The sequence below is a fragment of the Lycium barbarum genome, chromosome 1 (genome assembly GCF_019175385.1).
Source record: "Lycium barbarum isolate Lr01 chromosome 1, ASM1917538v2, whole genome shotgun sequence".
Lineage (NCBI taxonomy): Eukaryota > Viridiplantae > Streptophyta > Magnoliopsida > Solanales > Solanaceae > Lycium > Lycium barbarum.
In genome coordinates, this window is record NC_083337.1 from 142,722,767 (window position 1) to 142,746,418 (window position 23,652).

At 35.0% G+C, this 23,652-nt stretch overlaps 1 protein-coding gene across 1 annotated transcript; it reads right to left on the minus strand.

Moving 5' to 3' along the window:
* Positions 1 to 11,271: 11,271 nt before the first annotated feature.
* On the minus strand, positions 11,272 to 15,343 carry LOC132641141 (protein NRT1/ PTR FAMILY 6.3-like). Its single transcript, XM_060358035.1, has 5 exons — positions 15,072 to 15,343; positions 14,682 to 14,859; positions 14,422 to 14,461; positions 13,261 to 13,829; positions 11,272 to 12,406 (listed from the first exon to the last, which is right to left on the minus strand). The coding sequence occupies exons 1-5, from the start codon at positions 15,187 to 15,189 to the stop codon at positions 11,533 to 11,535; spliced, it is 1,779 nt and encodes a 592-aa protein (XP_060214018.1). The 5' UTR covers positions 15,190 to 15,343; the 3' UTR covers positions 11,272 to 11,532.
* Between the last annotated feature and the right edge of the window lie 8,309 nt (positions 15,344 to 23,652).

Here is a 23,652-nt window from a genome sequence, read left to right on the forward strand (position 1 = left end):
GGAAGACGGGGGCGAAAGCTTTCCGATATTAACCTTCTATACATCCATATGGATGTGTATACGTGAGATATGCTTAAATATACACAGTATATACGTAATCTACCAATCTGTTTTTGAGTTTATATTTTTACATGTTTAACCTCATTTGTTGATTATATACTAATCCTTATCTTTCGTTTTTATGCATGACCACCGCGCACGAGTCCGAGGGACTCGCCTTCTTCCGCATTCGATGTTAGGCCAAAGCCCAACGAGACATTCTTACCAAGTCAGCCCCATCAGCTGTATAAAATGATTCTGGGCCGAGGCCCATACAGTAGCAATAGTCCACAGCAATACAATGAAAAATTACTGGGCCGAAGCCCAACAGCAGCCTGATCACAGCGGTCTTAAAAAATGGGCTGAGCCCATTTAACTTATTTGCTCCTCTATTTTATTTTTTGCTTTTAATTTGTATGACTAACACTTTGTTTTGTTAATTTAGATGAACCTTAGTGAAATTAGTGGGGTTTAGTTTTAATAATGGGTAGTTAATTTAAGGAAAACTAACAATTAATTCCATAGGTTTCATTCTTTTTTTTTTTTTTAATTTTACGTTAAAATTATTTATAATACTTATAATATTTATCTTTCTTAGAATAATTGATTTTCAAAATGGCATGACTACATATTTTGAGTTAAAGGAATCATGCTTTATTTTACTATCTTAAAATTTCAGAACGTCACTAATATGTAAATATTAATCCAAGTATATTTTAGAAGCATTTTTTAGATTGATCCGATTATACATATTTTTAGCCGAATATAGTTAAAGAAAGTTAGTAAAAGAGAAAGAAAACTCATGTCCTTTTGCATCATATTTATAAAAAAAAATAAAGCTAGATTTTGTTTGCATTGTCCTATTAACACAATTTTATCCAAAGTTCAAATTTGCTAACACCTATTACTTATATGCAAACCATTATATTTTCGAATTTGCTTTCAATAGTATTTAAAGTCTTCTTTTATGCAAATCATTATATCTGCTACAAATCTTAATTTTAAATAACATTATTGCATTTCTATTTAAAGCATTAACAACATTTATAAGTATTATTTAAGTAGCATTATTATATTTTTTTCAAAACCTCAGCAACATCATAAGTCTTATTTCAAATAGTATTTAAAATCTTCTTTTATGCAAATTATCATATGTTTTACAAGTCTTATTTTAAATAGCATTATTGTATTTTCATTCAAAGTCTTAACAGCATTTATAAGACCTATTTTAAAAAGCATTTAAAGCTTTCCTTTATGCAAATTACTATATGTTTTTTTTACAAGTTAGTTTAAACAGAATTATTATACTTTCCTTTAAAACCTTAGCAATATTTATAAGCCATTTTCTTTAAATTTAGGCACTACATTTAGCCTTAATTAATTAACCTAAGTTTGGCCGGATAACCGTAGTTTACGGATTCTAAAGGATGCCTAACCCCTTCCCTTTAGGATAATTAGAACCCTTTACCTAGAATTAAAATTTAAGCAGACCATTAACGGAGATTTAGATGGCTTTACCTTAGATAGGTGTCCTAATTCACCTTAGAATCAATTAGGTGGCGACTTCTTAAAACAAAGCAATATAGGAATCTCCAATATGTTGTACTCTACTTTAACCCGTTTAAATAGGGTATAACAGAGGATCCACAGAACTATATTGATGGCCTACAAAAAGTGTTTCGTATTATGCATGTCACTGAGACAGAGGCAGCAGAGTTTGCTGCTTTTCAGCTGCAGGATGTTGCTCATATTTGGTATGAGACATGGGAACAATCTCGAGGGGAGGATGCATCATCTGCTACTTGGGACGAGTTCGTTGACGCTTTCCTTGTCCACTTCATGCCTATCGAGGTCCAGGAAGCAAAGGCTATGGAATTTGAGAGGTTGAGGCAGGGTAACTTGACCGTTTAAGAGTACTATCTCAAATTTATTTCGTTGTCCAGATATGCTCCTCACATGGTTCCCGACATGAGGGAAACGGTTAGAAGATTTGTACTGGGGTTGAAACCCGAATTGTATGGAGATGCCAAGACTGCTGCTCAGAATGATAAGATGACTATCTCTAAGATCTTGGCATTTGTGCAAGGTAATGAAGCTGAACTGAAGAAAGAGGAAGCTCTGCAGAAACAAAAGGATAAGGAATTCAACAAGAGGGCTAAATCTTCAGGTAACTTTAGTCAGGGAGGAAGTAGGCAGTTCTTTAAGAATAGATCAGCAGGACCTGCTCCATCTACAGCTAGTGCCCCAGTCCCTAAGTTCCGAAATGACAAGAAGCGGAACTTCAGACCATCGAGTTCTTATTCTCAGGCTAGTGTGGGTCAGTCAGCCTATACTATTCCAGCTTGCAGCAAGTGTAGTAAGAGACACTTGGGCGACTGTCGTATGGGTACATATGCGAGCTATGGTTGCGGCCAGAAGGGCCACATTCAGAAAGATTGTCAGTCAACTAGGCAATGTACTGGAGGTAATGTGGCGCAGTCTACAAATTCAGCAGCTCCTCGTCACAATCAGGCCCAGCAGGGGCGTGGCACGACAAGGTCCGACAATATAGGCGGTGGTCAGAACCGTTTGTATGCATTGACAGGTCGTCAGGATACAAAGGCTAGAGCAGATGTTGTCACAGGTACACTCACAGTTTTCACTTTTGAAGTATATTCCCTGATTGACCCAGGATCCACCTTATCTTATGTAACCCTTTTTATTGCTAAAAATTTTGGTATTGAACTAGAAAAATTGTATGAACCCTTTGAGGTGTCCACCCCAGTTGGGGAATCAGTCATAGCTAGACGTATTTATAGGGGTTGCCCAGTTTTAGTCTATCACCGCAGAACCATAGCTGATTTAGCGGAATTAGAAATGGTAGACTTTGATGTGATCATGGGTATGGACTGGTTAGCTTCATGTTATGTCACAATATGTTATAGAACTAAGGTGGTAAGGTGCGAGTTTCCTAATGAGCCAGTCATAGAATGGGAAGGTAATTCAGTAGTACCCAGGGGTAGATTTATTTCTTACCTAAAAGCCAGAAAAATGATTTCCAAAGGTTATATCTACCACCTAGTTCGAGTCAAGGATTCAAATACCCAGACTCCAACTCTCCAGTCCGTCCCAATTGTAAATGAATTTCCAGAGGTCTTTCCCAAAGATCTTCCAGGAGTCCCTCCTAACAGGGAGATTCAATTTAGAATTGATCTACTTCCCGATACTCAGCAGATATCTATTCCGCCACACAGAATGGCTCCAGCAGAGTTAAAAGAGTTAAAAGCCCAGTTGAAAGATCTTCTTGACAAGGGGTTTATTAGGCCCAGTGTTTCTCCTTGGGGTGCGCCAGTCTTATTTGTCCAAAAGAAGGATGGTTCCTTACGTATGTGTATAGACTACCATCAATTGAACAAGGTCACCATTAAGAACAGGTACCCTTTTCCTAGAATAGATGACTTATTTGACCAACTGCAGGGCGCCCAATGTTATTCCAAGATTGACCTCAGATCAGGTTATCATCAGTTAAAGGTTAAGGAAGTTGATATTCCGAAGACCGCTTTCAGAACCCGTTATGGCTATTTTGAATTTTTTGTTATGTCATTTGGGTTGACAAATGCGCCAGCTGCTTTCATGGATCTTATGAACAGGGTCTTCAAGCCTTATCTCGATTTATTCGTCATTGTCTTCATTGATGATATTTTGGTGTATTCCCGTAATGAGGCTGATCATGCAGAACATCTCAGGATAGTATTGCAGACTCTTAAAGGTCGCGAACTTTTTGCAAAATTCTCAAAGTGTAAGTTTTGGCTTAAGTCAGTGGTGTTCTTAGGCCATGTCATCTCAGGTGAAGGTGTTAAAGTTGATTCTCAGAAGATTGATGCCGTAAGGAGCTGGCCCAGACCCACCTCAGTTTCTGATATAAGAAGTTTCTTGGGTCTGACAAGCTATTATCGACGCTTCGTAAAAGTATTTTCTTCTGTCTCTGCTCCGTTGACTAAGTTGACTCAGAAGAAAGTTAAGTTCCAATGGTCAGATGCTTGTGAGCGAAGCTTTGAAGAGTTGAAGAAAAGATTAACTTCTGCTCCAGTTTTGAGGCTGCCAGAGGGAACTGAAGGGTTCGTTGTTTATTGTGATGCTTCGGGAGTTGGTCTCGGATGTGTCTTAATGCATCATGGTAAGGTTGTAGCTTATGCATGTCGTCAGCTCAAGGTTCACGAAAAGAATTATCCGACTCATGACCTAAAGTTGGCAGCTGTAGTTTTTGCACTTAAGATATGGCGTCATTATTTGTATGGAGTGCATGTTGATATTTTCACAGATCATAAAATCCTGCAGTATATCTTCAAGCAAAGAAAGTTGAATCTTAGGCAAAAGAGATGGCTCGAATTGCTTAAGGATTGCGACGTGGATATTCTTTATCATCCGGGGAAAGCGAATGTTGTAGCTGATGCTCTTAGTCGGCGTTAAATGGGGAGTTTAGCCCACATTGATGCAAATAAGAGAGTTATGACCAGGGAAGTTCACCGTTTGGCTAGTCTTGGAGTTCGACTTTTGGACTCCGAGGATGGTGGTGTAGTTGTTCAGAATAGAGCCCTATCCTCTTTAGTAGTTGAAGTCAAAGATAAACAGTTTAATGACCCCTACTTGTTGCAGCTGAAAGAGGGGATTCACTAGCATAAGACGACGGCTTTCGAACAATGGGGAGATGATGGTACCTCGAGGTACCGAGGTAGATTGTGTGTTCCAGATATAGATGGGCTCAGAGAGCGAATCATGTCAGAAGCTCACAATTCCAGGTATTCCATTCACCCAGGTTCCACTAAGATGTATCATGATCTTAAGGATATTTATTGGTGGAACGATATGAAGAAGAATGTGGCAGATTTTGTAGCTAAGTGTCCGAATTGTCAGCAAGTGAAAGCCGAACACTAGAGGCCTGGTGGCTTGGCTCAGAATATTGATATTCCTATCTGAAAATGGGAAATGATCAATATGGACTTTGTATCAGGTCTACCTCGTTCAGCCAGAAGACATGACTCTAGTTGGGTGATCGTTGACCGGCTTACTAAATCGGCGCACTTTTTGCCAGTCAAGACCACAGATTCAACAGAGGATTACGCCAAGTTATATGTTAATGAAATTGTCAGATTGCATGGGACCCAAGTGACTATTATTTCAGATCGTGGTGCTATATTCACAGCAAACTTCTGGAAATCCTTTCAGAAAGGATTGGGTACCAAAGTGAACCTCAGCACAGCTTTTCATCCCCAAACAGATGGCCAGGCAGAGCGCACTATTCAGACCCTTGAGGACATGTTGAGAGCGTGTGTCCTAGATTTCAAGGGTAATTGGGATGATCACTTACCTCTCATCGGATTTTCCTATAATAACAGTTATCATGCTAGCATTGGGATGGCATCGTGTGAAGCTCTGTATGGGCGAAGGTGTAGATCACCATTTGGTTGGTTCGAAGTTGGTGAAGCAGAGTTGTTAGGACCAGATTTGGTTTATCAGGCTATGGAGAAAGTCAAGTTAATACAGGAGCATTTGAAAACGGCTCAGAGTCACCAGAAGTCTTACACAGATGTGAGGCGAACGGACTTAGAATTTTTAGTTGATGATTGGGTGTTCCTTAAAGTCTCACCCATGAAGGGTGTTATGAGATTTGGCAAGAAAGGGAAGCTCAGTCCCAAATATATTGGACCTTACAGAATTCTGCAAAAGGTCGGTCTAGTATCCTATGAACTTGAGTTGCCACAAGATTTGGTTGCTGTACATCCCGTGTTTCATGTGTCCATGTTGAGAAAGTTTGTAGGAGACCCGTCGTTGGTTGTTCCTATTGATACTATAACAGTTAAGGATGGTTTGACCTATGAGGGGATCCCCGTAGCCATTCTTGATCGTCAGATTCGCAAGTTGAGAACTAAGGAAGTAGCCTCAGTGAAAGTCCTGTGGAGGAGTCAGAAAGTTGAGGAAGCTACATGGGAAGCCGAGGAGGATATGAAGTCCAAGTACCCATTTTTGTTTGAAGAGCATGCAGAGAACTCTCAAGGTAACTTTCCATAGCCCATGTCATGTTATGTCTCATGTTTCACGCTCATGTCATGTATCCAGTGCCCATGTTCCATACCATAGTATTCACGTTTCCATGTAACCATGTCATGTTAGTTCAGTCTCCATGTTTCATGTCATGTTCCTTTCACGTTCATGTAGTCAAGCCATGTCCAGTCATATTCTTAACCATGACCTATCATTCGAGGACGAATGATCCCAATAGGGAGATATTGTACCACCTCGTAGCTTCGGGCAAAGGTTTGACTCATAAGATGATAATATAATGGAACCAATATGAGGGTTATAGGAAGTTTTTTGAAAATTAATCAAGTCATAAGAAATTTCTTTGGGCAAAGCAAAGTTGGAAGACACTCTACGGGGCATGTTTGCAAGTGAGTTTGTAGAAGGTCTTACTTGCAACGACCACAACCCCTTTATTGATTAGGAATTTGGGAAAACTTCCTAAATGAAAGTTGTATCCCTTTGAAATATCTTTCCAACGGTATATTATGGGGGTCAAGAGGACATCTGTACAAAAGGTTATGGCTATTTTACTGAAGGATTACAGTGCAGTCTGTTCACTGATCATGTTATACGAACTTGTTATACGGCCCATATAATTTTATACGGAACGTATAACTCGTCCGTACTTCATGAAGCTTCAAATCGACGTTCTATTATCAGTCATGATAAAATATGGTCATATTATACGGACCGTATAACTTCATATGGACTGTATAATATGTCCACATAACTCCGCCTCACTTTTGTATAAATTCAAGCCTTAAGTTCTTTTATTTCATTATTCACAATTCCAAGCCCTAGCAACAATCTAAAACATCAAGGTAAGTCAATCCAAACCCTTTCAACTTAATTTTAACATATACTCTAATAATCTAAGCAAGAAATCATTGTTCATAAACTAGGGTTTTCAAGAAGTGAAAACCCATCTCAAGGTTCAAGAATTCAAGATTTTGGAAATCTTCTTTAAAGTTAAAATCTTTAATTCACGTTTGGAGCATTACCAGGTATGTAGAGTTACTATCTACGTGTGAGAACATCATTGTTCTTCCCCACGCCTCAAAATCCATAAATTATGATTCTCTACTAAAACTAGGGTTTCTATACCATGCTCATGATAACCCTAGGCCCATGTCCATGATTATATTATGTATGAATTGCTATTATTCTATCATTGTGTTCTTAATAACTCCATATGATTATTGAGAATCAGTCCGTAATCCATGAAAACCCATATCTTGTATTCCATGGGTTCTTGCATGCATGTTTTAGCTAAATGATTATTTCATGAATAACCTACATGTCTACAAGTTTTCATGCAACTATATTATATAATTACTTTCATGTTATGATACAAGATACATAAATGCTAAATACAAGTTATTTCATGAAACCATATTTACAAGTTATTTCATGATATCCATGTACAAGCAAGTTATATTCATGAAAACCATGGGCAGCAAGTGCCACTTATTTTACATGTTCATGTTTTTGGGAGTTGCATTAATTACCGAGAAGGCCTCAAATAGCCTGAAACTACGTAGTCACCGTAGGATGAGGATTGCTGCACCCATGCTTAGGACGATCTCTCATAATGACTGGATCCTTTTATAATATTATTAAATCTCATGTCCCTGGCAAGGTATGAGTGTTTTGTTGGTAGGACGCAAGTACCATACCATGTTGTCGGTTATATTTATTGTTCTCCCTACTCACGATACTTTACACATGTTATATATGTATATGTACTCATGTTCATGATCACGTTTCAGCTCAGTCTCTGTTATGTTATTTTCATGTCCCATGTTAATTCTTTCAGTTGCTTTACATACCAGTACATTCAATGTGCTGATGTCCCATTTTATTGCCCGGGGGCTTGCATTTCATGATGCAGGTACGGATTTACAGGACGACACCTCTGCTCATTAGGATCTGCACGTACCGGCTTATTGGTGAGCCCCATCTCATTCGGGGTTTAGGCATTGTCTTTCTTATTTAGTTTTGCATCTAAAGGTATGCTGGGGGCCTTGTCCTAGCAAGTATGTTACGTGTTTCAGATTCATGTCAGAGGTTTCATAGACAAGTGTCATGTTAGACTTCCAGAGTTGGTTAGCCGGTTTGGCTCATTTATGATATTGTCGGCATTCATGACTTAATCAAGTACTTATGTTTAATATTATTACTTACTATGTTTTATAAAAGCTCATCATGCACTTCACGTTATATTTCCGCTCATGTATGCCTCATGATGATTCAGCAAGCCATGTGGTTCGCTCGGTCACATGCAGTCAGGCACCGAGTGTCGTGTTACGCTCAGGTCATGGTTCGGGGCATGACAGGGTGGAGGAGAGGTGGAGCTTTCCATATTAATATACCTATTAATGATATTAGCCTGTTTGGCCTAGCGGTTTTGAGGTCAAAAGCTCTTGTTTGGAGAAAAAGCATATTTTTGGGATATTTGAGGTATTTGGCCAATTAGTAAAACTGCTTTTAAGTAGAAACATAAGTAGTTTTTCTGCGGTTAGGGAGAAGCAGAAAATTTCTTCTTCTTGAAAAAAGCAGATGCAGAAAATTATTATTTTCAAGACAAAATATCCCTACCATAAATACACATTACCAAGTATAACCCTCATTAATCATTAATTTTTAATTAATAATTTTTATTATTATTATTTTACGTAGTATAAAGTTACCTTTCACGTATGTAATAGACTTTTATAATTTGTGGAATGATTTTTGAATTATATTTTGTTTGTAGAGTTTTAGTATATTTAAACCATCTTTTTGATATTATATCAATATTTAATTTTTTTTATTCATATATGTATTATATTAATTGAAAATTTTAATATGTACTTTTAAATTTTAATTAAATAGAAGTAAAAACATAATTAAAATCTTTCAAAATAGATATCTAAAATAATTTCTCTTTGTAAAATAATCTTGATAATAAATGTTCATTGATAATTGTACTTTTTCGTAGTTTGACACTCAAAAGCATTTTTTTAAGAAGACTAGCCAAACACAATCTGCTTATTAAAAGCAGTCAAAAACACTTTTCAAATGATTAGCCAAACGCAAACTGCTTCTAGTAAAAGTGCTTTTTTGAAAAGCACTATTCAATAGCAGTTTTTTAGCTGTTATGCCAAACAGGCTCTAATACTTTATTCTAGATCTTAATGATTAAGATCTATGCATATTAAATAAATGCTTAGATCTTAATCTAAATAAATGCACTTATTGACCTAAAGTTTAAACTATCCAGACCTCCATTTTGTGCAAACAAATGAGGCCTTATATACTCTTTTGTATTGAAAATATTTACCATGAGTGAGGCATAGATTTGACATGGTGTGTGAGGGAGTATTTAATTCAAATAATAATAGGGGACCCACCACTTTATCTCGTCAGTCATCAATCCTCTCCATTTCTTGCTCTGTTGTTTTCTCTCTCCTCTTTCCTCTTTTTTCTCATTTTTTGTTTTTCATTAATTTTAAAACCAATTTTATTATATGCAAATCAAAATTATTTTAAGATATTCTTCAATTTCATTGTTTAGTTTTTCAACTTTTTTCTTTTGGTATATATTCAATTCAAAATTCCTATACTCTGCACTTGATAAATTCAAAATTCTAAGTGTCATCAAAGTAGAGCCCGAATCTAGAGATGCGCAAAATCGGTTTAACCGATAAACTGAACTGGCAAAGTTTTAAACGCAACTGGTTTGACCTTCCACATCTTTCACAGTTAATAAAAACTTAGAGATTGAAAACTAATTGGTAGCCCCATAAAAAATATGTTGCACAATAAACAAAATTTTTAATGTGAACGTTCGGTTAGACGTTAATTAATTAGAAATTAGACAATTGCATTTGCTATTATATTGAAAATCAGTATAGCTGTTTGATAAAATTGTAGTCCCATAAAAAAATTATAATATCTTTTAAAATTCATTAACCCAATAACTCGATATCGGTAAAAAAAATAACATTTTGAATAATTTTATAAGACAAAATTTTTTGTTCATTGTGCAGCATATTTTTTGTGGGACTACCAATTCGTTTTTTGATTTTTAAGTTTTTATTAACTGTGAAAGATGTGGAAGGTCAAACCAGTTGTGTTTAAAACTTTGTTGGTTCAATTTATCGATTAAATCAATTTTTGCACACCTCTAAATTCGGGATATACTTTGATGACACATAAAATTTTGAATTTCTCGAGTGCAGAATAGAGAAATTTTGAATTGTATATATAACGAAAGAAAATTTTGAAAAAATAAATAATAAAATCATAGAATATCTTAAAATAATTGGATCTGCGTATAATAGTATTAATTTTAAAATTAACGAAAAACAAAAAATGAGAAAAAAGAGGAAAGAGGAGAGAGAAAACAAAAGAGGAAGAAATAGAGAAGATTGATGACCGCTGAAATAAAGTAATGAGTCCCATATTATTATTTAAATTAAATATTTCCTCACACACCATGTCATATTTGTGCCTCATTCATGGTAAAATTTCTCTTTTGTATTGCACTGTGTTAGTGTATAACCACAGTTTTTTGTGAGATAAGGCCTAGTCCGATTCTTGTATTATCTTTTCAAATATATATACAACCCAACCTTGAACGGGGAACCTTATGAAAAGAAAAAAGAAGATTGCAATATGGAAACTTGAGTAAATAAAATACCTTGGACGCTAGTGGCGAAGCCACATAGACGACCCACGGTCAGCTAAACACTTTTTATCAGAAAACTATACTACTATTTAATTATATAAAAAAATAAAATTGTATATATAGGTTAAAAATTACTTTTATATAATATTATTACTACTTTTATATAATAATAATAGTAATAATAACACTTATTATTATTATTATTATTATTATTTTAAACACTTTTAGTGAAATTCTTGATTTTGTTACTGTTGGACGCGATATATTTGTTTGAATAGAGAAGGAAGCAGAATGAGTTCGATTGGAAGATCAAAAACCTAAATTCGTTGGCTGGCCTTAACTTTTTTTGTTTGCTACTTGCTGGACTTCCAGTAATTCTTCCCATCCTCTTTTTTCTTTTCTTTCGGGGGGCCAAAAAAAAACAAAAAAACTTAAAAAACTGAAATATCCAAACTCACATATGATTGCTTGGGAAAAAAATTCCATACGGTTCGATCAAATGCCACCAAACCACTGCTTCTTTGAAGCAGTGGGTTCAGAATCTTTCATTTTCATATATAGTACATTATTTTCAACCTGCAGTTTCTACATACAAAATAGTAGGCCTGTGCCAAAGACATTGGGTTCTTTGAACGCCACTGTTTCTATGGTACATTCTCCATTTAAAATAAAACCCCAATAAGCAAAGAGAGCAAAAAGTAGAAGAAAAAGCAAACTGGCTATGCTAATAAAGTACTGCATGGCTAGCTTCTTCTAATTACTTAATGGCAAACTGGACCAGAGTCCTCCATTTGGATCCCCAATTCGGCGAGCCTCTTCTCTTTGTACACGTAACGTTTTGCACAATAGAAGAAAATTATCATGTTCAATACACTCAAGATTGCCAATAGCCAGTAAAAATTAAATAGTTTCCCTTGGTTGAGATTATCAGCTAACCATGGCCTTGTTTTCGCGGTGACCGCGTCCACGATCGAAACCAAAATAGAACTAAAGAAAAATCCTAGCGATATTGTGCTTATGAACAACCCAGTACTCATAGTCTTCATCCCTTTAGGACACTCCCTTAAGAAAAAGTCAAGTTGCCCAATGTATGTTAAAGCTTCACCTCCTCCAACAAGCAAGAATTGTGGGACCAACCAAAACACACTCATAGGAACCACCGCATTCGGGTGGTCCGTCAATCCGTGCGAATGGGCAACGTTCACTCTTTTTATCTCCGTTAAAGCTGCAATAATCATCGCGATAATTGACATGACTATGCCTATTGCAATGCGTGTCAACGGGGTGAAACCGTGTGGACTGTTTAGGAATCGGGCACAAAGTGGCACAATGACCCGATCGTAGAACACGATAACCACCATGATACTTCCGACGAAAAAAGCAGTGAGTGAGGCAGGAGGAATTTCGAAGGCTTTACCGATGTGACGGTCCATAGTGGTTGCTTGTGACACGGAAAATGTTGTCATTTGAGCATAGACAGTCCAGAACATAATTGTCGTGGCCCATGTTGGTAACATTCTAATTACCAATTTAACTTCTTCAACATCGGTTAAAGTTGCTAGGTTCCAATTATTCAATATCGCTGTCCCGGAAAATTCACTGTCAGAATCTTTAATGGCTGCCTTGTCCAAGAAACTGCAAAATAAAACAAAAAGCCACTGGTCAAAATTCAAATGTTTCCCACATGATTAATTGGAAGATGGTGGTGAATTATTGGTTAATGCATAGCTATCAAAGATTGGCCTACCATGTCAATAATTTCCAGCGGGCCCAATTTTTCCGACTCTTTTTAATAATGCAAGACAATATCGACCCAAACTTCAAATAGTTCACTGGACATACAATAAACTTAATTTCTTACCTAACTGCAAATTACATTTTCTTTTCTGAATGCTAGTACAAATCATGTGCTTATTCATCGAACAAATCATGTGCTTATTCATTAAACATGTTCTCCTGTTTGATTGAAGACCCGGTCGAAAATATTTTTCGGTAAAAACATTTACTCCCTCGCTGTCACTTTGTTTATCATAGTTTAACTTTTCACAAAGTTTAATAAAGAAATAAATTTTTGTGAACTTGTGATCTTGAATATGCCATAACATTTGTGTGACTATAGAATATCTGAAACTTGTAATTTAAACGTGTCATAACATTCGTGTACGTGGCTAGAATATTTCTCATATGTGTTATTCTTTTTGTAATAGACTAATAAGAAAATATTATCAAACAAATTGAACATAGAGAATATTATGGATTGATAATAATGATAGTAGTATTTTCATGAAATTTTCGAGTAATACATACTTCCACGAATAGTCTCTCAATAATGGTCAAGTGGTTGGAGTAACGATATGAAGTCATGAGTAAAATAGTTGGGAAGAAAATGACTTATTTTAAGATCCAAAATGATTTGTTTTCTTGAAAAACATTTTCCAAAAGCTATTTTTCATCATAATACTAGCGATCAAATAGTAAAAATTACTCACCGGAATTCCTTGCTGTGAGGCAACTTTTGTTTATCCTTATTCTTTTCTTCTCCTATAATATCATCAATATTGAACAAAGCAGAAGAATCAGACGGCAATTTCATATGCCTCTTCCTCCAAGCAGCAACAAACACCGAAGCAAACTGCGCTAACGGACTTCCAAGAAGTTTCTTAAACCGGTATCTCCTTGTACCAGCCAAGAACAACACAAGACCAACCACAATCGCACACGCGCAAATACCATAGCCCCATTCACGTCCAACCTTATCTTGAATGTACACAAGTACTGTCACAGCAGTGAGCGCTCCCACGTTGATTAGGAAAAAGAACCAACTGAAGAACTTTATCATCTGGCCTCTTTCCTTTTGGTCAGACTCGTCAAATTGATCTGTACCAAAGCCGGAGACGCTGGATTTGAGGAAGCCTGTGCCTAAGGCCGTCATGTAGAGGGCGCTGAAAAGGACGGCGAGTTGTTTGCCGTTTGCCGGGATGCATGATGAGCTTCCAAGATCACACTTTGGTGGTCGTAGGTTTGGGATTATGGTCGAGATTGTCAAAATTGTGACACCCTATTCATCATAACAATAAAAAAGAAAAAATTAGAACACTTAAATTATACGAATTTTTATGTTAGTGATCACTATACTATTAATTTATTTCATTGGAGTCATTAAAATACTTTTTGCAACGAGAAAGTCAGTTCGCTTTGGCTATTTCTCATAGAAAGTCACTATATGATTTTTTATAACCCAAAAGTCACATATTATAAAAAGTCACTACATGATTTTCTTAATAATACTTGTTCAACTTTACTTAAATGTCATAGAAAATGTCACATTTTATCTTGAATTACTTTTTGGGTACAAAAAAAGTTGTTATGATTTTCTTAATACCTAGATAAAGTTAGTGATATTTTTATTACAAAGAATAGTTCAAATACTGAGGTTCAATAAGGTGAAAGTTGAGTAATTACCCATGAAATTGTGGTCTACAAAATCACTTTTTTCGCATATACTATATCATACGTAAGAAAAAAGGAAAAGGTTCTTTCGTGTCTATATTTAATTAGTTCCAACGTCTTAGCATCTAAAAGTGAATGATGTCACTTGAGAAAATGTTTCTAAGTAATTTTCTTGTTCGTTAAGAAACATCGACACTTACTATTGCTTGAACACTGGCGCCGATTCCGACGGTAAGATACCTGCAAAGGATTAAACCAAGAAGATATTAAAAGATGCTAAGAAAACACGAGTAGTTTTCAAAGAAAGATCCAATGTTTAAAACATATGTGAATCCAAGATTGAAATTCTATTTGTTTGACCTTCAAGGTTTTCAGCACATAATTCATTATAAGTTTAGATTTAACATCCATTATGAGTTTAGATTTAACATTTATTGTTTTAAATTAAGAGCGTACTAACCTTCCGAGGAAAGTGTCAGCAACGTAGCCACCAAGCAAAGTGAGGATGTAGGAAGTTCCCATAAAGTTAGTAACAATGTTTGCTGCACTTGCATTCCTTAAATGCATGGTCCTAGTCAAGTACACCACCAGGTTCACAGCAATGCCTAGCGTTACTAGCCTCTCCACACACTCAACACCTGATAGATATTACACATATAACAACTCTATGTTAAACACACCAAAATAAAGATCTATACTAATTAAGGAAAATTATAAAAAATAAGAGACCACGTCAAGAGGCTCAAGTTTGAAGAATGAAAATCTTTTGATAGGCAGTGTTTTACCCCTTAACGGGCCTATTTGACATGAATGGTTTAAAAAAAAAAAAAGGAAAGGAAAATAAAGTCACCTAAAATCATGGCAGAACTGGACCAACCACCAGTGGCAGATCTAAGTGCTGGTCGCCCTTTGTAATCCCAGGCATCTGCAACAGCTTTTGTATCTTGTTGTGTTTTGGGAAGGTCCATTTTTTCTATTTTTTTTTTTTTTTTTTTTGTATTTTTATGTTTCTTGTGTGTCTACAAGTGGAAACAAAGAGAGAGGGATAAAATCGAAGCTAGATGGAGAGATTAAAGGAACCTGAGATGTAAAACTCAGACTTATGGCACACTGAATTGATTCCTTCTCCCTTTTATCCTTTTATAGCAGAGTCGTGGGTAATATTGTTGCTTTTTTAATCATTTAGAAAAAGTTTGATTTTAATATTCAATGTAGGTCCATTTTGTAACGGGAGGGTTCCTCCTACTCCCCATGATTGTCTTCTCTTTATGTATACTTTTTGTGGTAAATTAATTTTAGTGGTCCAGAGAATCTGATGATAACATAAATGATTGATGGTGAAGTGACCTTTTTTTCCTCGCATTCCATGAACTATGGAGTATTAAGCTCCTATTCAAAAGCTAGGGGATGTACCTCATTGAAATTTCTCTAATTTTTTAGATGAAACGAAAAGTATAACCGATTGCAGGCCTGCAATAACTATCTTTTCTGTTTCACTTTTTCCATCCCAATTTAATAGTGTCTTTGTTTTTTGGTATGTCTAAAAAAATAGCGTCTATTTCTATATTTAATAAGTTGATAATTCAAATGTCTTACATGATAAGTTTATAATCACAAAATTCAAAGAATATTTTATTACATTATATACACATCTTTAATGTTATAGTGTTTTCTTCCCCTTTTCCTCCTTCTCTCCCATAATGTAATTTAAAAAATTAAAAATGAAATTTATATAGGGATGTAAAGGGGGATGGGCGGGAGGAAATTACAAAGCAGAAGTCGAACTTTCACTAAGAAGGTTAAATCTAGATAGCTAACCAAATGAACTATTAAAATTCTTACTGGTGCCTTATTTGCTTTTAAGTGATGGGGCATATACCAATCAGATGAAAAAGAATTACTTTGTGTGAGGCTTTTTTTAGTTTCACAAACTAGTGAATTCAAAATTGTATTTGAGTGCATTAATTTGTGATCAGACACAAAAAAAAAATATCTCACCCAACTATTGCCTCAGTAGTGTGAGATACAACGTCAGTTTAAAAGTTAAAACTCATTTGGTGAGCACCTTCATCTTCTAAGTCCAGCTCCTCTCTATTTTCTATTATCTTCCGTCTCCAAGTTTTAACTTAAATGGGTGTTGCATGTCCATTTTAAAAATAATAATGGTGTAGATCTAGTTAACTAACATAAGGTCTTAACCATGATTAGGAGAATTCAATTTTTCCATATTCAATTTTCGAAACTTTGAATTCCAAAAGCTAGAAATATTATCTCCTCTTGAAAAAATTGGAAACCAAAAAAATTTGGCAGAGTTAGGCGGAATAACTATGTTTTTAGTCAGCGTATTAATATATCACTATTTGAAATGTGATAGAAAAATAGTCATTGTTTGACACGATTTGGACAAAATATTCCTAACTAACATACATAATAATTCCACTGACAATTATTGGAGTTTGATCATTTATCAATTCAAATCAAATTTCATGACTTGTTTATGGAGTTTGAAACGTTAGTTAATTATTTTGAGTTTCAAGAATAATTCATGGGGTTTAAATTGTGTTCCAAAAACCCTGAACTTTTCCAAGAGTTTGAAGTTTTAACTCAAGTAGATTATTTTCTAGGTCGACTCGTGTTTCTTTTTTTCTTTCTTTCTTTCACAGCCACATGTTACCCTTTTAAGTCGTGTCGATGATTTCAAACTTTAATTTTATTGGGTGTTGTCACGAGCTTAATGCTGAATCTGCTGCTGATTGATATGGTGATGGGCATCTGTTGTCACTTTCATGAGTACTGTTGGTTGACTTTAATTAGTGTTCTCAATGCTATTGCTGGTGATAGTCGCGAGAATCTTCACTTGACATCCATTGCTGGTGGCCCTAAAATTCTAATTGATTACGGGACAGATAGGATCGTTTAGACATACTATCGGAGTATTGCCCCATTTTAGTCAAGAGCTAATTATAGAGTACTGATGTGAACTAATTCTGCACGAAATTTACAGTTTGCAGATAAATCCAGAACCATAATGAGAAAGATAATCAAAGCTTAAAGTAATTTGTAAAAAGTTTAAACTCCAGCATAGTAAGATAGAATGTCATTTGTAAAACTTCGAACTTCAGCGTACAGATACTGGAGGTTTTTTTTTCTTTTTTTTTTTAACCTTAAGTAAGGATAATTTTTTTTGTATTAAAAAGTAATTATAGCTCCCATTTGGTCATAGATTTTGAAAGCTTTTTTAAAAGTAAAAAAAAAATAAACATTACTTGTTCATGAAATTTTTTGGTGAAATTTTTCTTCCACTTACTAAATCTTAATTTATTTATTTTTTTAAGTAAAATGCATGTCCCAACACAAAGTTTGAAAACACTTATTTTCTAGTTTAAAAAAATCTATGGCCAGCTGATTAGTTTTGAGATTGTGGCTAAACCTTAATTGACGGTCAAAAAGTGGTTTTTTGCCCATTACTGCCTAGATTTAGTGGACACGCTATATATGTGAAAAATGTCACTTCTGTCAGTAGCCGGGGTATCGCCGACTAGAAATACCATTTTATCAATCAATCAAGTAATTTTAGTTTTTTTGTGAAAAAAAAGGAAGATATATATATATAGTTCTCGTACTCACCGTCTTCACCTATCTCAATGTCAGTATATACCAAAATAAATACCTTAATTTTCATATTATGAAGAACCATCACTGTCACTTAATATGTTACAATGTCCTTCTAGGATAGCTCGTCTGCTGGAACAAATGAATGATCCATATTATCGCTGTAGATCAACTCACATGCCCCTAATCAAAAAAGTAATTAATATTTGAGACTTTTATGTACTTTTTTGTTTCCATCTAGAACTATTGGCTAACTTTTTTATCCCACTTTCCATAATTACTTGGTATGCTGACGAGGACGAACCATTTTATCTCATGTCCTGTTAAAGGAGGTAAAGTTATGATTTTTTAAAGATAAATACTAGTAATATTTTATTGGTTCCATTTGATATGAATTGTCACATTTTGATATACTTAGAAATTATTTAATTTTTTATTTTGAATGATAGGTTCTTATAGTCATAAAAATATTATTATAATATTAAAATTATAAATATTAAAATTATATTTTATATGTATACCAAAACCTTTCGTTCTTTCAAACTCGTAGGTGAATAAAATGAAACGGAGGGAGTAACGTATGTTCTAAGAATGGCACCTAACAAGGTCGACGCCTTTCTTAAACCAAGTCGATTAGCATTATTGATAAGGAGGATAAAAGATTGTGAAGATTAATAATTGGCGTAGATCTAAACCAGCTGATAGACAGTTCAAGATAGGATGGTGTAAATGAATAATGATGTTGATAATAATGATACTTTTATTAATAGTCTAACAAAAATATCTATTCCAGACAGGGTGGTCCTCTACTTAAGCCACTAATTAGGCCATGAGGTTTGTCTTCAGATGAGATTACATCGCACCCACTTATGATGGTTTACAACTAGTAGAGAATATAACCTAAAGCTGACTCACTAGCAGATTTAGAGGTAGTTTGGTTTGCGGACTAAATTATACGGGGATTATAACCCCTTGAACTAATTTATCTACCTGAGAGGTTGGGTAAAATAATTTCAAGTTTGATTAAATAAAGTGGGATATTACAAGATTAAGTTTTGAGATTAAATTTATATTATGTTTGGTTGGGATAAATTCATACTAAACTTTTAGAGTACAATCTATAAATTTGCAGCAGTAACTTTTGCCAAAAGCTTATCCGCGTTGACTGGATCTCATTCAACACAATTTATACAAATTCACCTACTCACTGGCCCTGTCTAAATTTGCTACTACTAGAATATTAAAGTGTGAATGATGCAGTGAAATAAATTTGATCCATGTTATATAAAGGTATATATTTGCACCAACTGTACATAAATCTGACTTACAAGTTACAAGTAGATTAAAAATAAAAAGATTGTATTAGGATCAGGTTGTGAATATAGTCTTGTTACAATTCACACTGATCAGAATCTCACACAACTCGAAAGAAAGGAATACTAAATAATTATAAACATTCTCCAACTCTTGTATATAATTAAAAGTAAACACATGGGGGGGAAAGGGAAACGACAAGATTAAATGCAGCATCTCAAGTAACAGTGGAAAATCCAAAGAGAGAACATGAAGCATGTATTGGTGGTTGGGCCAACTGGGACAAACTCTAAAGTGTACCACTGTGTTTTTGATGTTTCGTCTTTGTCCAACGCATAGTATCTCGTGACTTCCATGTTTCTACTACTTGATTCTTTCTTGGACTTCAGAACCGCACTAACTTCGAATAAATCATTATAAATCTCAACCACGATTATTTTTTCCAGAACTTCCGCACATTATTTTCGATAAATCTCTATCACAAATTCACAATTTGGGTGCGTTTGGTACGACAGAAAATGTTTTCTAAAAGATAAAGTGAGTTTCATACTGATTTTTTTATGTTTGGTATGTAAGCAGAAAATATTATCCAAAAAGCATTTATGTATAATCTAAGAAAATATTAATGTGATTCGGACGGGCATTTATGTACAATCTAAGAAAATATTAATGTGGTTCGGACGGGGTTATGAGAGTGGGGATGCAGGTGATCGAAGTGTGTTAAAGGTGCAGAGGAGACAATTAATGTGGGATGTCACTTGTGGAACTTGTTTTTCCTATTTCTAGCGGGGAAGTCATTTTCATTTTCCTCAATTTTAATGAACTTATTTTCTTACCCTCTGTTTGGATGGTTGTTTCCCGTGGTTCATTAATGTACAGTATGGTATGGTACAGTATGGTGTTATATTGTATTGTAGTGTATTAATGAACACAATGTTTGGATAGACTGTATCGTTTGTTGTGGTTTAATAATATTTGTATTGTTTGTTTTGACTGTATGGTCCTGTATAATAACTTGTAAGTGGTATACCCTATTTTAACCGGAGTCAAAATAGTTTACAACATCCCGCTAATTCCGTGGTTAATTAAAGTACGGGAGTCGCCACCTAATTATTAACGGTGAATTAGGACACCTAAAGTTTATTAAAGTAATTATCTAAAGTTGATATTATTGTAAAGTCTACGAAACCAAAAAGATTCTAGGTACGGGTTCAACTAATCTAGAGGGAAGGTATTAGGCATCCTCTAAATTTCATTAATAATGGTTAATCCGACCGGACTAAAATTTAATTAGGCTAAGAATGGAATTAACATTAAACTACTTCATGCCAAAGTGCTTAAAGGGTAGCTTTTATAAAGATGTACTCGAATTAAGTTTTATAGTAAAGCGTTCAATGAAATAAATAAACCCTGTGATTAAAGCCTTAACAGTCGATGGAACAGTTTGGAAGTTTAAGATAATATGAATCACCTATCCTGATAAATAAAAAAAGTGACTTTGAAAAAAAAAAGTTAAATTCAATAGTTAACTAATCTGAAACTTTCAATTTGAAGTCGGTTAGATGCCCCAGAATGGTTAAAATATATTAGAGCACTTGACTAAGCCACTAATTCTTTTATCTTTATACCCGGACCATGTATCTTAATTGTCTTAAATGTTCAGGCGAGAGGTCATTTCTTAATTAAGCGAAATACCGGCAACTAGATTATACTAATTACCCGGACCATGTATCTGAAACAGAGAATAAAAAAAGGGTCAAGACATACGACAAGTCATCAAAGTAGACGTTAACTAAACAAAAACAAACTGCAAAGCAACCGAGGCAGAACATAATATTCATAGCCGGTGAGTAAAGGAATATTGTGATAGAACGTTCGCCATTTCTGGCCCCTCATAAATTCCGCCCGAATGTATTTGGGTGAGCGAAGGGTCCGGATGAGATGTAGGTGTACGTTTCAAGCCTTGTGACGACGTCGAGTCTTAAAGTAAGACTCTTCGACTCCGGCGTACATGCAAACAAAGAAAAGAAAATGTAAAGGATTAGAAAGAAACCCAATTAAGGCAATTATGGAGGATAAAGAAGAAAGTTAAAGAAATTGGAATGGCAACAATACCCTTCAAAAATAAGTTTAAATGAAGAAAAGTAGGCAGTAACACAAACAATGATTTTACTCGTAAATTCTTCCAGCACATATAAAGTCACCTAACACATATTAATCCATGCCCAAACAAGAATGCATTGCTGATGCTACTGATCGGCAGGCTACGAGTATAGTCGTTTGATTCGCTGAACATTTTGTGATGCTGTGGATTTCAATTTTCTGATTTCATATTTGTTTCTTATGCAAGCATAAGGCATCTTATATATCATCAGGCCCGTGACTAAAAAGGGGGATATGTTTACTGAAAACAGAGAAGTTGAACAGAGGGAAAGGATATACCATTAACATGTCCACTAGACTAAATAAGAAATTAACATTGCACCTAAAACAAGATAACGAACTGGACCTTAACTGAACATGATCAGTGTGCTAGTCAGGGCACAAATGTTATCCTAAACAAGTAATAAGATTAACTATACTAAGCACAATCACTAAATTAAACAAAAAAACTAAATACTACGCACATAACCGAACTAAGCTAACAACGGACATGACAAACAGAATTGAACCAACAGAGCACAAAGCACACAGCAGTCCAAAACATGCTCAAAATCAGCCTACTACTCTTTCAACGTGGACAGCATTTGTATATATTTATCATAACCAACAACGCCTACATATACACAGATCAACTGGACCAGCTCATATTAGGAAAACTAAGCTAAGGCTAATCTGAGACCGGATCGAAGAGGCATAATTATCAAACGACATGTATTCTAAACCAAAGTACCATATGACTAAGTAAAACTGAAAACTAACTAAAGTAAGACATAAACATACAGATGCTATTAACTACTAAACTGAAACTAAACCGAATTAAGACACGGACATATAACATTTTTAATTAGATTCACTAAACATGAACATGCATAATACCACTAGGCTGCTAAACTGAAATTAAACCGACTGAAACAACAACATACACGAACACATCAGAAACTTTAGATTCGAAATAAAAAAACACACTGACCTTTTGTGGGTGCAGTGAACAGGGCGTCGAGGTCTCGATCTACACTCGATTTTAAAGTAGCAGTAGAAGTGAAAGAGTAAACCACTTAATATATTAAATGTGCATTCCCAAATACAGTAATTGAGAATAGATTTTCCAAGAGGGGTTAAGGTTATCGAAGGAACTGAAATTTCGTATTTCTTTTTGATGAGTCGAGTGACAAACTAAGAATGGAGAGCAAGGATTCGGTCCCTCTCCCCTCGGCTAAAAACTCAAGTCATTTTATAGGCAACATTAGGGTTTTTTGAAAGAGGGTCACGGACTGAGGTTTTTTATTTTAAAATCTTTTCAATTTTGTTTCGGACCTTATTTTTGAAATTCAAAATCTGTACTTGAATCCAAAAAATAAAAATCGACAGAGACTCGTGAAGAAAAGACAAAGCAACGTTAATTATTTTCCCGAAATGGTGTAGCAAAGACTGAAGGTAACGAAAAGCACTTGTGGAGTTAACATTGAAAGGGGTGGGGCGGCTCAGAGCTTTGTCGCCATTAGGATTTGGCGTGAGGGGAGAAAGGGACGAGACGTAGAGAGAGGGTAGAGTATATTGTACTAAAATGGAGCGGCAATCTGCCATGGTTGAAAGGATGGTCAAGGTTTTCCTAAAGTGGGGAGAGAGATGAAGAAGAGATCACAGATGGGGGAGAGAGAGTTAAGAAGATGGAAAGAGGAACATGTGCGGCTGAAGGAAAGAAAGAGAAGTAGGTTTTGTTGCTGATGTAGCAGTTGGGTCGGACGGGTCGGGTGTTTAGTTGAACTGGTCGTTGGAATTGGGCTCAGTTGTTGGTCCGAAAATTGGGCTATCTCATGGCTATGTGCTTGGTCTTCTCCATATTCTAATCCAATTCCTCATGTTTCTTTATAGAAATTTATAACTTGGAAAGTATATGTAACACTCACACAATTAGTAATTAATAGTAATAAGGATACAATTCAATTTTACTAATTCACTAATAATAGCAAAACTATAAATATATAGATAATGTAATAATAGAGTAAGAAATATTATCTAGCTTAACTTTATGATTAACAAGCAATAAATAGGTAATAATGTGAGGGTGATATTAAAATAGTAATTATAATAAAGTGGCGATACTTACAAATAATAGCGGCAATAGTAATAACATAGTAGGGAATAAAAGTATTTAGATTAACAATAAAATTAGAAGCCCAAGGAAATAAATTGGAATAAAGGACGAAAAAAATTAGGTGTCAACAGTAAGTTTACTAAAATACCCTTAACTCTTAATTAGAAATTAGTTTTTATATATTAATAAAACTCAAGTAAAGAATAAAATAGGAACTTTAAAAAATAAGTAGGTAGTGAGTGGGGGT

Excerpts from the sequence above, each read along its gene's own strand:
- LOC132641141 (XM_060358035.1), bottom strand. The coding sequence starts at position 15,189 with ATGGACCTTCCCAAAACACAACAAGATACAAAAGCTGTTGCAGATGCC. Across the intron at positions 14,462-14,681 it reads GCTGACACTTTCCTCGGAAG|GTATCTTACCGTCGGAATCG; the intron begins GTTAGTACGCTC and ends AATCCTTTGCAG. Across the intron at positions 12,407-13,260 it reads CCTCACAGCAAGGAATTCCG|TTTCTTGGACAAGGCAGCCA; the intron begins GTGAGTAATTTT and ends TTTATTTTGCAG.